The 15,297-nt window shown below is 37.6% G+C and overlaps 1 protein-coding gene across 7 annotated transcripts in view; it reads left to right on the top strand.

Moving 5' to 3' along the window:
* Positions 1-15,297, top strand: part of itsn2a (intersectin 2a) — a 59,095-nt gene that overhangs the window by 23,053 nt on the left and 20,745 nt on the right. For 4 of the 7 annotated variants that reach the window (XR_005279937.1, XM_038276542.1, XM_038276540.1 and 1 more), the window contains exons 3-17: positions 3,130-3,222; positions 4,163-4,226; positions 4,604-4,782; positions 5,650-5,871; positions 6,587-6,680; positions 9,651-9,793; positions 9,968-10,031; positions 12,025-12,162; positions 12,243-12,349; positions 12,429-12,691; positions 12,767-12,916; positions 12,995-13,135; positions 13,222-13,309; positions 13,396-13,535; positions 15,179-15,259. Coding sequence is in view for 6 of the 7 variants with exons in the window: in XM_038276542.1 (XP_038132470.1) it covers positions 3,130-3,222; positions 4,163-4,226; positions 4,604-4,782; positions 5,650-5,871; positions 6,587-6,680; positions 9,651-9,793; positions 9,968-10,031; positions 12,025-12,162; positions 12,243-12,349; positions 12,429-12,691; positions 12,767-12,916; positions 12,995-13,135; positions 13,222-13,309; positions 13,396-13,535; positions 15,179-15,259 (1,967 nt within the window). In the remaining variant the exon portion in view is untranslated. The remainder of the gene's footprint in view (positions 1-3,129; positions 3,223-4,162; positions 4,227-4,603; positions 4,783-5,649; positions 5,872-6,586; positions 6,681-9,650; positions 9,794-9,967; positions 10,032-12,024; positions 12,163-12,242; positions 12,350-12,428; positions 12,692-12,766; positions 12,917-12,994; positions 13,136-13,221; positions 13,310-13,395; positions 13,536-15,178; positions 15,260-15,297) is intronic. The other 3 variants (XM_038276545.1, XM_038276543.1, XM_038276544.1) reach the window with 2 other exon arrangements.

Genomic DNA, 15,297 nt, shown 5'->3' with positions numbered 1-15,297 from the left:
ATCTAAACTGACAAAATGAAAATATAGAAAACACTTCAAGAGTCAGTCATCATGTTAAGAGACAGGATGAGTGCTTCATTATTTGCAATATTCAATATAAATTGCTTAATTCTAAAAAAAAAAAAAAAAAAGTGAAAGGGTTTATCATAGATAAATGTACCAGATTAGGAATTTAGCTTAAATAAAATATTAAATAAATTAATTAATTTAAAAAAAAGAAGGGAAAAAAAAAAGAAGAATTTAGCTTTGTATTAACTGCAGCCTCAGGCTGGATGTTTTTGGTGGGAGAAAGTGAGAACTGAACAGACAGAGGGAAAAGTAGCAGTGTTGACAGTTTTATTTATTAATGATGCTTACAGTAGGTGGAAGTTTGCTTGGGTGTCATCTGAAGGGCAGGGCTAATCTGGAATACAAATTATGAACACATTTTGTTATAGTGAGATAAATATTGTGTCTGTATTAAAATCGTCATTCACATTTTGGCTTTTCGAAGTAACTCTGTTACACTGGCTTTTGGGTAATTCGAAATTTGGGGGATTGGAATGGATCTCGTCAATAATGATTTAAGGTTGTAAACCTTTCTCCTGACAATTTTGTTGTCACTGTAATATATAAGCTCTGCAGTTTTAATGTTTGACAAAGTTGAATTTGCAAACATTCTTTAGTAAGTTCAACCTGTTCTTTATTTGTCTTTATTTTGATAATAAAAGCTGAGAAGAAGCTCCACTTGATTTATTACAAGTTTATTACATGGGACTTAATCAGATTAGGCAGGGCAGCAGGATTTAATTAAATGATCTGATCTAATTTATCATGCTAATTAGAAATTTTGAAACTCTGTTATACTAAAAAATATGTTTAATATATTTAGCATTTTAAGAATTAATTTTTCATAAATGTCAATATGCCAAATCATAAAACCTCCCTCTTTTATAGTTTTCACTATTACTTGTGACCTTTTAAACTCTTAGGCTTATCTTTGGACTTTAGATGGCATTTTATTCTCTATTGAGAATTTTAAGCTGAAAAAGAGAGACTATTGTACAGCGTCTGTTGAAAAATGAGGCCCCGGAGACTAAAGGAAATCGTTTTGGACCTAATCCTCTATCTAATCGAAATGAACAATACCAGAAAGGCTTTGCAGCCTTGCAGGATGTTTGTTTGTTTTTTTTAATCCACATTACGTAAGGACCCTTTCTGTTACCTGAAATCTACATAAATACACATAAGACAAATACACTAGAGACAGGAAGATAAAAGTCATAGTTCAATAATCTAATATAATTCAATCAATATTCAATACAACACATGCAATAATAAAGAGAATAATAGTTAAAAGTGGTTTCTGTTGTAAATATTGTTATAGTTGTTGTTCTTAATTCCTCATTTTGATCCTGCTTAATAATATTTATTTGTAAAATGTACCATATAACCATTGCCCTGTATAAGACCTGTTGGGAGTATGGATCTAGCATCGGCTGTAGAATAGGTGTATACATCAGTGCTCATACATAAACTGTCTTATTATTTCTTTCGCTGTTTTTTGACATTATAACCTTTTTTATGCCTGTGGGGTGTCATTATGCCTGATGGTATCAAAGAATTTTAGTTGTATGTTTAATATGATCAAACCGTATTTATTTAAAACAAAGCAACATTTAGTATGTTGCCACTGCTGAAAAAATATAAATCATGTTTTGTATGATATTAGAGATCATTTGTTGGAAATCTGACACAGGACTTAATACTTTCTGTTTTCAGCTATTTGAAAACATTGTTTCTGCAGTAATACTTTTTTTAAAATCAAATTATGTTGTGCCTGGTATTTTTTGTAGCTTTGGAACAAAGTTTGTGTTTTTACAAATTGTATGTAACGAAGGGGGTAAATATAGAATTATACTGTTTGGTTTGGGTGTGTTTATTATCTTAAATAGAGACAAGGTTCGATTATCCATTTAGTTTTGGAGTGTAATTAAATTTGATAACAGCAGTGTTGGGGTAGTTACTCTAAAAAAAGTAAAGAGTTAATTGTTAGTTGATACTTTTCAAAAGTGTAATAAAATTACTTTACTAGTTTCTGCATTTGTAAGTAACGTTGGTACTTATTAGTTGATCATTTCTTGTATTTTTGTGAGGGGAAAAAATAGAGATATCACACTGTTTCTATGCTCCTCTGACTTTCCATTGCAGCGGCTATGTCACCTAATTGCAAAACTTGGTCTCTATGGAGACGCGACCAGGGAGGCGCTTGGGCATCACAACTTATGTGATGCCTAAGCGCTCCCCTGGTCGCGCTTGGGCATCACATAAGTTGTGATGCCCAAAAAGTGCAGAAAAGGCCATTCCTATTGTCTAGTAAAGTCATTTTGTCACCAATATTTTAAGGATAACACATTATTAACACATGGCATATTTCTCCCAACCGGGTTGTCAATTAATCAGCAAAATACACTGGATCTCAACATGGTCACTTTAAAAGAAAAAAGCCAGGAAAGAACTGACAAGGCAAGGAAAATTTATTTGTATAGCACAATTCAGTACAAAGACAATGCAAAGTGCATTACATGATTAAAATAAAGGAAAATAAAAGAGAATCAAAGCAAGTAGGAAAATAAAATAACATCAAAAAAGGAGAAACAAAAAAGAATATTAAAAACAGTTGGACTAAAGAAAATAAAAACGTTGAACTAATGATGTTTCAGTTGAACTGTTTAACTAGAAAAGTCAAAGGCAATCCTAAACAAATGTGTTTTTAGTCTTGATTTAAAGGAACTCAGGCTTTCTGTGCTTTTACAGTTTTCTGGAAGTTTGTTCCAGATAAGTGTAGCATAGGAACTAAATGCTGCTTCTACATGTTTAGTTCTGGTTCTGTGTATGCAGAGCAGGCTGGAGCCAGAAGACCTGAGTGGTCTGGAGGGTTGATACACTGATAGCAAGTCTGTGATGTATTTAGGTGCTAAGCCATTCAGAGATTTATAGACTAACAGAAGTATTTTAAAGTCTAACTTCCAAACTTAGCTTTAAAATATTCAGAAGGCTTAGCAGCTTGGTTTACAGGAATGAGGGTTGAGTTGAGACTTTTACACACTATTTTATCTGGATAAAGTGGATTTCTTTTTCTTCTTCCAGGTGGTTCCAGTGTTTGGGCCATCACTCCAGAGGAGAGAGGGAAACATGATAAACAGTTTGACACCCTCGCCTCAGTCCTCGGCTACATCTCAGGTAGGATCTCCTAACAAACAGATAGTGATTAGACACAAATTTATTTCCACTGACAGCTGCTCAGTTATGGTTCAAATGAAGCACATCAAAGGCTCCGATGCGGTTACTCTCGCTCTGAGCTCCTAAAATTTTAGTCTGATGTAATCTGATGGTATCAGTAGAAAATTGGTCCATCTCACAGACACCCAGTATTTCAGTCACGTCTGCTAGAAGACTGTCTTAAGCTAGAGCTGTTTTTGAAGCATAAAGCAGAGGTCAAAATGAAAACATGAACAGAAAATGATAACCTTCTTCCATCTTCTAAAGGACATTTTCTAAAGTATATAAAACAATTAATGCTGTGTAACAGATCATCCAGTGTTATTGATTTATGTTGAAGTTACATACTTCACTTCACATTAATTTTAATATCGTACCAATCAATATTATGCATTTTTACTTACTAAATACACATTTAAAAACCTAAAAGGGTAACTTTGGTTGCGGTTTAATTTCTTATATATATTCCAATTTAAGTGGACAAATTGCTGGTAAATTGGTTTTTATATGAAAAGATAAAGCACTGAGTTGTGCTTTTTATGTTTATTTTCAAAAAAAGTACCAAAATGCATCAATGTGCTTTGAAGGATGTGCATTTAATCTAGAATGCTCTGTTTCTTATTGTCTTTTTAATTAAACTTCTTTAAAATAAATTCTAAGTCTGACTGTTATTATTTTTGAAGCAGAAGCTACAGATAAGACTTAATTACTTGCAGAGCAGTTGTAAAGTTATTTTGTTCTCAAATGTAAAAAAAAAAAAAACATGCTATAAGAAATCTATAAGAGTCCTGGAAACAGAAGCCTCCTCAATTTTAGGTCCTACTGTTATGGCTTTAAAGCTTTTTGAATAGATGTGTATCAGATTCCGATCTCCCAGAGCCTGATTGTTGTTTGTCCACAGGGGAACAAGCAAGGAAATTCTTTCTCCAGTCTGGCCTGCCGGCTTCTGTCTTGGCGGAGATCTGGTAACTAAAAGCTCAGCCAATCATCATGAGAATTCATTTCGAAGCTGTAGCCAGTGGGTCAGTGAGTTGGTTTAGTTCATCGGGTTGTTTTTGACTTCCTGTTGAGAGCTCATTTCCTTCGCTGCCTGCCACACCTAGTAAACAGAGTATGTGGAAGAGGAGAGGAAATTTCTGTGCACTGTAATTAGAACTTTATGCATGTGTGAGTTTGCTGTTTTTGTGTGAAAAAGTGTTGCTGGAATTCAATCCCACCAGCGCCTTGTCCCTTGTGTGCCTTTCTTCTGCTATTGTCTTGGGGGGGGTTAAGCCTCAGGAATGTACAGTTTTCTGTAACCACATCATTTTATACACTAGATTTACCAGTTTTTCTTCTATAGGAACCTAGCTGACATGGACAGTGATGGCAAGATGGACAGATTGGAGTTTTCCATTGCTATGAAGCTCATTAAACTTACGCTCCAGGGCAGAAACTTGCCCTCATCCTTGCCAATTACCATGAAGCAACCTCCGACGACTTCAAACAGTAGCTTCAACATGTCTTCATCGGCACGTTTTGGTAATACTTTCTCTGCTGTCTAAAAATAAAGTAAATAGACTGATTAAAGACACCAGATATTTATATAGAGATGTGAAATAAACTATTTAATTCGAGGCTTTGTATGCAGTGAAAGTATCTCAGCATTTTGAAAGGTCTAAAGGTCAATCTCAGTTGATTAGAATATGAGAGAAAACTTCAGGGATGAACTCGTACCCATTTTTCTCCTTAGGTCAAGTGAAGATCTTTTTCTCTGTGGTTCAGGAAGTATATATAGTCCTGCTCTTTTTGTAAAAAGAAACTAATCCAAAAGATTTATAGAAATGTATAGTCATTTAATTATACAGACAGATCTGATAACATCCTTCAATAACTGAATTTACAGCAATCAATAATATACGATATAATTGGACTGTCATGCTGACAGCAGAAAGGAATCTAGAAAGTTCAGTGGAAGTGGAAGTCAACAGTCTTAGCTCTTGTCTCCAATGTGTCTGTTAAGGGTGGTTCTTGACCTACTTGAAGACCTTTGATCATTTACTATTTGCTGGAGGGTGCCAGTTAATGTCATCTTGGGCGCTGTTGGACTCTCCTACACCATTCTACCCCATAGAATGGTGTAGGTGTATTCAAAATTTGTTTTTTAATTGGTCTAACATAAAATTCAGTTTGTCTGAAAAGCCTAATCTTAAGTATTAATTTACATAGACATAATAATCACAATTAATACAAACAAGTGCTTGGCTTTGTATTGTATACTAGTTTTACCTTTAGTGCAAAAAAAACGTGTAGTATGAAAGTCAGCCACTTTTAAATATAACCCCAGATAACCTGCCTACTAAGATGTTTCATGTTACCATTTTTACCTGTCTTGCTTCCTTTGTGTAGGAATGGGATCCATGCCAAACCTGTCAGTTGGTCTATCCCCCATGCCAAGTATTTCCACCATGCCCATTCTAACACCCATCCAAGCTAATCCTCCTTTACCATCTGTGCAACCTCTGGTGCCAGTGCCAATGACCCTCCCATTGATCAGCTCAGTCGGGAACTTGGGGCTCCCCAATGGCTCTGTCAGCCTTCTCACCCCCCAGCTTGTTCCCAGCAATGCAGGTTGGTTCTGCACTAGAACCTTTCAGTTCCTTCTCTTGCAAAGATTTGCTGACAAATGGATTGGCTATGATCCATATTTGACTCTAAGATTGCTGTTGCAAGATACTGGGTAAGGGCTACGCAACACCAAAGTGCTTAAAATACAATTTAAAAAAAATCATTGTGAAATAAATATCTGCTTGATTAAATAATACATAAATATTTAATTTGACTCAGTGCTAGTAAAATTATCTCTCATTATGAAATTTATTTCACAATATTGAAAAAATTCATTTAATTTGAAGATTGATCCCAATAATAGAAACTATTGTTGATGCATTCTTATTTAATTCCAGCATGTTGTATTTCAAAATGTAAATTTAAAAAGTCAGCTTACACCCTAATGTCTGAGTATTTCATACATTCTTCACAAATTTCTCATTAAACTAACAGTAAATTCAATACAGCAGTTGGTTTAGCTTACTCTTTTCTTTGGATTAGTGCTAAAATCAATCATAAAACCTTTGTTGTGAGTCACCTTCCTGTTTGAACTCAATGTTCTGTCTATAAAATGCTAAGAGATAAGATTAGATGCACACAAAGTCATCAACAGCTTTAGTTAGGAGAGTTTCCACACAATGTATTTCTTTTTTATGGACTTTGGTTTTTTAATACAGTCACTTCATGTTATTATTAGCTAAAAAAAAATACTCTGCCCCCACAACTCTATTTACAGGGACTCCAATGTCGGGCTTTTCCTCCCCCATGGCTTTTTCGCCATCCCCGGGCGTGTCAAAAGCAAACTCTCTTTTGGACCTTGGATCAAGCAGGTACACCTTTTTTTTTCTCCTTCAGTGTGTGTACGAAGGTTAAGCTGAAGCCCAAATTTAGAGCCAGATATACCATGTATGCATAAAGGATTTAGTCGTTCCACCTGTACCATATATACCCTTAAGGGCTTTCTTTTTTCTTGTTGATTAGTTACGGGTGGATTTACTCTAATTGACACCTGCTCAGAATTATAGAATGAAAAGTCATTCATAAACCCCCGCCAACACTTGACTTGATGTCTCAATCCAAAGGCCTTTTTTAGTCATTAACAAGCTTCTGTCACAGATTTACTATATATACATATATATATATATATATATATATATATATATATATATATATATATATATATATATATATATATATATATATATATATATATATATATATATATATATATATATATACATATATATATATATGTATATATATACATGCTGTGGCCCCTGAAAATGAGTGAGATCCCCTCATCAACCGTGAGTAGGATGGATGGGAAAGCCAATTCATCTATCCGAAAGTGGTTGGGGCTGCCACGGTGCCTCTCTGAAGCCGGCCTATTTGGGAGGAACATGCTCCAGCTACCCCTAAGATCGCTACAGCTGGGCTACATGCAAGAAAAGACCAGGTTGGTGCTCGAGCTACGGGAGTCCACAGATGAGCTGGTTAGGAATGCTAACGCCAGGGTCCTGACTGGCCGCAAGTGGAACGCCCAGACCGAGGTCGACCAAGCGGTAAGCCGGCTGCAGCACAAGGAGATTGTAGGCAGGGTGCAGGTAGGAAGAGCAGGCCTAGGATGGGGAAAAGCACCACGCTTCTGGTCCAAGGCCCACCACAAGGAAAGAAAGGAAATGGTGGTGGCGGAGGTGATGAGGATGGAGGAAGACCGCTATAAGATCAAGGCTGTGTCTCAGGGATGGCAAGGAAGCTGGACAACCTGGGAGGGAATCTCAACCAGGAACATCAGTTGGTCAGACTTGTGGAAGATCCCACAGGCAAGACTTAGCTTCCTTATCCGCTCAACATATGACACGCTTCCCCGTTCCTCGGAACCTTCATCAGTGGTTCGGAAGCGAGGAATTTTGTGTACTCTGCAATGCTCCCAACGCAAGCCTCCAGCACATCTTGTCAGGCTGCAAAGTGGCCCTCTCACAGGGCCGCTATGGATGGCGCCACGACCAGGTCTTGAGAAAGCTAGCCGAAGTGCTGGAGGAGCGCAGAAAGGGTAGTAGAACACCATCGCCAGCAGATATATATATATATACATATACATACATATTATATATATTATATACATATACAGTATATACATACATATATATTATATACATATTACAGTATATATATATATATATATATATATATATATATATATATATATATATATATATATATATATATATATATTTATATATGTATATGTATACAGCTGGAGATAGGCACCAGCATTACTCGCGACCCCAATTGGGACAAGCGTGTCAGATAATGGATGGATGGATATATATATGTATACAGACTTGTATATATATATATATATATATATATATATATATATATATATATATATATATATATATATATATATATATATATATATATATATATCTTCATTAACCTTTAAAATGGAAAAAAAACATGAAGTTATGTAATTTCCCATTATGACAAAATTATTACATTCACTATGGGTTGGTTCACAATTTTCCAAATGAAGTAAGTTTGATACACTTGTAAAAAGGATGAGAATTGTAAACAACCCCTAAGAGAACCATTACTGTTCATGATTTAGCATCTAGCATCACACCCCCAGTAAACCAATGACAAAAATCAGAAGCAGTATATAGGCAGACACAAAAGCAGGATTTTAACAAATGTGCAGTAAATTGTGCAGTAAATTCTCAAAATACTATCTGGGACCTGTGGAAAGCCCTATAAAACTTTTATTCATATAGTTTATTGTCAAAGAATAAGTGAATTTAGGGGTTAGTAATCCCTTAAACTTTATATATTACTGTAGATGGCAAGAGAAAATACTGCAACAACTTCTTGTGAACTTCTGGCTTTGTGTGAAACATTCAATCTCTTCCTGGAACAGTCACAATAGTGGGTTTAGAGAAAAAAAAAAAGCTATTGTGTTAACTAAGATTCTTTTGGTTATCTCTTAACCAGGTGACTGCTCGTGGCGTTTTGAATGGTTTTGAAAAAAGGATAGAAATGGGATCTACACTAATTTTAGTTTCAAATGACAAGACACATATATATCAGCTTCTGGCTGCAGGCTGTCAGAAAGGGTGTAACTGTGCAGTCTGTATGGGGTGGACGAGTATTTGATACACTGCAGATTTTTAGGGTTTTCCTACTTGCAAATGACATAGAAGGGTTTTACTCTTAGGGAGAGTGGTGGCCTAGTGGTTACAGCAGTGCTCTGAGAAGGGTGCAAGTACCCGGTTCAATCCCCATAGCCTCAGTAGGGAGACTGGGGAGCCGCACAGTGGCAGCCCACTGCTTCCAAAGGGGATGGGTTAAATGCAGAAGTAAATTCCTCCATTTAGAGATAAATGATGTTCAATTATCATCATAATTTTTATTATAGTGGGGTGAAACCAGGAGCGATTACAAAACTTTTTGTTATTATTTACAAGCACATTAAATAAATAGAAGGGAGATTCACCTGTTTAATGACACAGTTATATCGAGATATATTTATTTATTTAATTTTGACCCCGCATACCTAATGAGTCACATTACAGTGATTTAAAATATCATTGGAAACTCTTGAGAAACCTAAGATTCTGAGGTCTTTAATCACCATTCGTTTAAAGCTTTTCGACAGCAAAGAGCTAAAAGAGAAACAACAGGGAGTTTCTGCGTATCCAGATTGGATGGGAGCAGAAAATATCTGATGGTCTTATTTTATTGTCTTTGCCCTTCATTTAACAGCTACTTTAAAGCCTTCATCTTTCCTCTCCCCGTAGTTCAAATTCTTCCTCTACCACATCATTGGCCAGCAACTCTCCAAAGATGGGTTCAGGTGACTGGGCCGTTCCACAGGCCTCAAGGCTCAAGTACCGTCAGCAGTTTAACACACTCGACAAACTCATGAGTGGCTACTTGTCAGGTAGGTCCAGCATGTATGAACGCTCTAATGCAGCTAAATAAACTAAAAGCTTTCAACATAAATTAGCTGATTGTAAATCTGTTGAATGTCTCTACCACAGCAAACAGGACCTGCGTCTTATCTAATTTAAATTTTTTGAATATAGTTTGATTTTTCTTTATTCTCACTTTGCAGGACCTCAGGTTAGAAATGCTCTGATGGCCTCCAATCTGACCCAAACTCAACTAGCTACCATTTGGTATGTATGTTATGTTATTTATATTCGGTGTCATTATTTTTACTGTCTACACAAAAAAAAAAATATTTCTTTATAAAATCAAACAGGCTGATGATAACAACATTAAAGGAATTTTCTAAAGAAATATGATCAGTTTCTCTCTGCCCTCCCTCATAAATGGGCCTATGTAACCCATAGGCCCATTTTCCCCCCACTTTTTTAACAGGAAAAAAATAGAAAATACTATTTAAGGAGGGGGGATTATCTGTGGATCCTTATTAGTTCAGTAATGGCTATGAAACTTTGTTCTTTACCTCAACTTGCTGGCATCTACAGTCAGAGTAACGATTAAAAAGTTTAGAATAAGGCATAACATACAAGGATGGATGACAACATGAGTTTATCGTAACAAAACGCACAGAAGGGAAGATGATTAAAAAGCTATAAAAAGTGAAGAAAATAGTGACATGTTGGGGTCACCAAGTCTCCATACTATCTTTTGAATTATATACACTCAACAAAAATATAAGGCACACCTGTGCACTAATCATGGTGTCCAATCAGCATCTTGATATGGCACACCTGTGAGGTGGGATGGATTATCTCAGCAAAGGAGAAGTGCTCACTATCTCAGATTTAGGCTGGTTTGTGGACAATATCTGAGGGAAATTGTGATATTGTGTATTTGGAAAAGTTTTTAGATCATGGAGTTCATCTCATAAAAAATGGGAGCATAACTAAAAGTGCTGCATGTATGTATATATAACTCCAGCCTGTTTGTGTTTAAGAGGTATGTAAGGAAAAAAAAAACATCACAAAAACCTACTTGTTAAGCTTTCTAAACTGTAACAGGAACTATGATTTATGGTCAGATGTGATTATGTTTTAGATTATTTAGCAAAAAAGCCCCGAGGCTGAAAAAAAAAGGATGAATACGTTTATTCTGTTAAGTACGGTAGAAGATCTGTGATGCTGAGGCCTTGCTTGTCTTCCAAATATTGTAGAATTTTTATATACAAAATGCAAAATATTGGTTCTCAGCAGTAAACTTTCAAAGCTCAACAAATATAGAATCAACATTTCAGCTGGTGTCTCCTTGAACCCCAGTCGGCCTCGGCAGTTGGCCGTTCACACTGATATTGGTTCTTTCTGTTTAAATGGAGCATGCTCAGTGTATTCTCAGTATGAGTTTGCATGAAATCGTACGAAAAGTTATGCACCGTAATTTCGTACGTTTTTGACGTTTTTTTCGTCGTATTTCATCGCATTTTTACGTCTTGCCTCGAGACAAGATATCCTTGCGCATGGGCATCTTACATTCAATAACATAGAATTTGACATACAATTAACCCTGACCCTAACCCTAACCCTAAGATACAAAACAGCAAGAAACGTAGTTAGAGACATGAAATAATTATTGCACTGTTTTTCCCAGTTTTACGTCCGTCCGCGGATCTGCTTTTTTCGTCTGTCTGCCTGCGTATGCGCACTGATCTGTTTTTTCGGGAAAACGTCCAAAACATACGAAATACTGTGCATAACTTTTCGCACGAGTTTATACGAACTGATAATGATAATATGTTGGCATGCTTGGTGTGAGGGATTGTAGAAAAATACCCAAAATTATTTACATTTTTATTTCAATTTTAACTTATTTTATTGTATTGTATCTTCATTGTATTTTATTGCATTGTGTTCATGTATTTTAGCTTTTAAATTTTTACCTTATTTCCTGCAACTGTGATATCTGTACAGCACTTTGGTCAACTCCAGTTGTTTAAAATGTGCTTTATAAATAAAGTTTGAGTTCAGTTGAGTTCAAGAGTCAATGAGTCGATGCAATGAACTGGTTTTCCTTAGACAGAAAACTTCGAACCAATATGACTGTCTGATCTGGCTGAATTGTCTCTGGAAAGTGCCTTGAGATGACATGTGTTGTGAATTGGCGCAATATAAAAAAAAAACTGTATTGAATTGACTCTTCCCCTACCCTTGATGTGCTATTTATACCCAGGAGCCTTGCAGATGTTGATAAGGATGGTCAGCTACGAGCTGAGGAGTTCATTCTGGCTATGCACCTGGTGGACATGGCTAAAACTGGACATCCATTGCCTCTTACTCTGCCTCAGGACCTGATACCCCCCTCCCTCAGGTAGCACACTGGGTCGGGTCTGTATTTGCAACAACATATATTTAAATGTTACAAAAAAAAGGTTCTGTTTGTCATTTTAGAGGTGGAATGAAGTGCGGTGAGCTTGTCAATGGAACGGGACCCTACATAAGTCCAAGTTTGATAGACACAACGGAAATCGAATCCACTCAGAAGAACAAAAGCGGTGGTACGGCCAGTTTCACACTTCATGGTTTGTTTGGGTGACTTCACGGGTCTCATCGCCTCTCTTGCAATTCTCTCCACAGTGTCCTATGAGGACAAGCTGAAGGAGAACTTTGCGCGTGGGAGTGCCGAGCTGGAGAAAAGGCGGCTGGCTCTGGAGGAGGAACAGAGGAAGGAGAGGGAGCGCAGGGAGAGGGAGGAGCGGGAGGCTCAAGAGCGGAGGGAGAAGGAGGCCAGGGAACTGGAGAACAGGCGGAGGCTGGAGGAGGAGAGGCGGCTGGAGCGCCAGAGAGAGATGGAGAGACAAAGGGAGGAGGAGAGGCTGAGGGAGCTGGAGAGGAAGGAGGTAAGTGGGAGCAGTTTTGGGATGGATAAGTGCTGAGATTGCTGCCTTGAGTTGACTCTACCTTCGTATGTTCAGGCGGCGAAGCAGGAGATGGAGCGCCAGAGAAGGGAAGAATGGGAGCGAGCAAAGAAAGAGGAGCTGAGAAGGAGAAAAGAGGAGGAGCAAGAGGAGATCTCTCGACTCAGAGCAAAAAAGAAGAGCCTTGAGTTAGAGCTGGAGGCTGTGGTGAGGCCATGCTAACGTTTATATTAATACCTTCTAAGCAAATCCGGCCAGGTTGACACTATAGCTTGTTGTCATCAGGGAAACAGGCACAAGCAGATCTCAGACCGCCTCCGTGATGCTCAGAGCAAGAGGCGGATTCAGAAGGCCGAGGTCGAGCTCATCAATCAGAAGAGAGACACTCGTATCGCTGAGATCAACACTCTTCAGCTTGAGTTTGAGGTTCACAACTTCCTCTGTCTTCTCCCAAATCTGCTCTTACATTTTAACTGTGACTAAACTTTTCAAGTACTAACTTTTCCTGGCAGGACTGGCAGAGGAAGCTGTTAAAGCTCATCCCAGAGCAACAGCAAATGTCTGAGAAGCTGCAAAGCATCAGCCTCAAGAAACCTCCCTGTGAGTCAGGCTGTAGCAACATTCAGACACGACACGGGTCATTGAATCACCTCTTATGTCTCTGACCTCTGACCTTTGCTGTGTAGTGGCTACTTTGACGTCCCTCACAGGGAGCGCTGCCGAGAGAAGCGGGAACTGTCGCCGGCTCAAAGATCAGTTGGACATTCTGGAAAGGGAAACAACGGACAAACTGGCCCAGATGGAGCAATACAACAAAGAGCTGAAGGTCAGTGTTTACAACAGAGCCATTAAGCAATGAACGGCACAAAGCAGTCCAGACTTCTTATTCCGTTTCAATCAACTAACCCCCATGTTATGTCAAAGAGATTTAAAGAAAAACATAAGATGGAAGATTTTCAGCAGGGTTAGGTTAAAAGCCAACAATAGTAGCAGCCATTCAAAATGGCGTCAAACACCAGCCGAATAGTAGCCCTATTCCCTGCATCTCCCAGCAGAATCCCCTCCAACTTCCAGCCACTGATCATGCATATTTTTTTTACTCTGACTCCACCCTTTCACATAATTGCAGGGTCTAACCAGGAGATGACGCTTCTCTTTAGATCTTAATGTAAAATCATGACAGAAAGAATATTTCAGGACAAAGATTGATGTTTTAAAAAGTAATTTTAGGGGACCAGCCAAGGGTCTATCAATGAAAGTCGGCAAATTTTGAATGGCTACTACTGTATGACCAACCTACAGATAAAAATGTTCAAGCCATCAGTAGAACATAGTAGGACATGGTTGCCCTTCTGAACCAACTCGCTGGAAAAGAAGAGCATTAATTAGAGAAGTTGCAAAGATTCCCAGCGTAGATTCATCAATAGGTGGAAAGAAAGGCTCTTGTCAGAATGAGACCAAAATTTAACAGTTAGACCTACAGGCTTTGTGCAAATCATCCCCCTAAACACACCATCCTGGAAGCGAAACACGTCCTTGGCACCATAACGCTTCATTTTTGCAGTTTTGCTTTAAAAATCTTTTTTCGTATATCTCTCTGGTTGTGAAGGAACCTGTTTCTTTATAGGTTGCTTTTTTTAGGAGCAGAATCTGTTTTTGCACAGCTATGACTAAACAGAGCAGCCAAAAAAACAAAAACACTGCAGGAATTTGTGGATTCCTTTTGTCATTACCTCGATAAATACCACAAAGTACTGTGATTACGTTTTCCTCCCATATCGCCCATCCCTACTCAGCAGTAATATCTTGCAGCTCTGTGCACTGCATCCTGGATTTATTATGATTAGAGAGGCAGCACAGATTTCTTTTATAATGTTGAACAATGTTTTACCTTACTTGTTTATCTTGGGAATGGTTTCACTTTTTTGTGTTATTTCTTTCTAATCTTCTCAAATGAGAAGAAAAGGTACATAGAATTAAAGGAGATGAAAAATGTCCCTTCAGTTATTTTTTTGGAAATTATTTTTAAAAACTTGCAGACCCTAAAACACATTAGCGGTGAACAGCTAGTTCCTAACCTAAGAAAGTGATGCTATTATGTAATTCTGACTTTAAAATGGTCAATCTTCATCTTTTATTCTCTGTTTATCGATGTGATTTCCAGATAACTTTCAGAACTTATAACCTCTATCTTCTTCTTTCTCTTCTTTTTCTTCCTTGCTGCCACGGCTGGATTTTTGTGTGCTATACAAATTTTCCTTTTTTTCTATTTATATATATATCTGCATTATTGGATTTACTTTCCATCGTTCCACTTGATCAATCTTTCCTCATATCCTCATATCCTCCTTGTGATAATGTTTTTCTGTCTTTAATGGATGTTTTTTTTTCACCCCATCTGCTTTGCTTTCATCCCCTCCATACATTTTCCCCTCTTTTAATCATTGTGACATCTGATTTACTGCATAGCTGGGGGATATGGATGACTGCCTTCTGCGAGGCCTTCTCTCCCTGCTGGCCTGCCTCAGCCAGCTCTTCCTCCTCATCAAGGTTATCCCTCCTCCTTTCTTTGCTTCCCACTCTGTTAT

Source organism: Cyprinodon tularosa, unplaced genomic scaffold (genome assembly GCF_016077235.1).
Source record: "Cyprinodon tularosa strain WSP-4 unplaced genomic scaffold, ASM1607723v1 ctg125, whole genome shotgun sequence".
NCBI classification, from domain to species: domain Eukaryota; kingdom Metazoa; phylum Chordata; class Actinopteri; order Cyprinodontiformes; family Cyprinodontidae; genus Cyprinodon; species Cyprinodon tularosa.
This window is presented reverse-complemented; position numbering and strand designations above follow the sequence as displayed.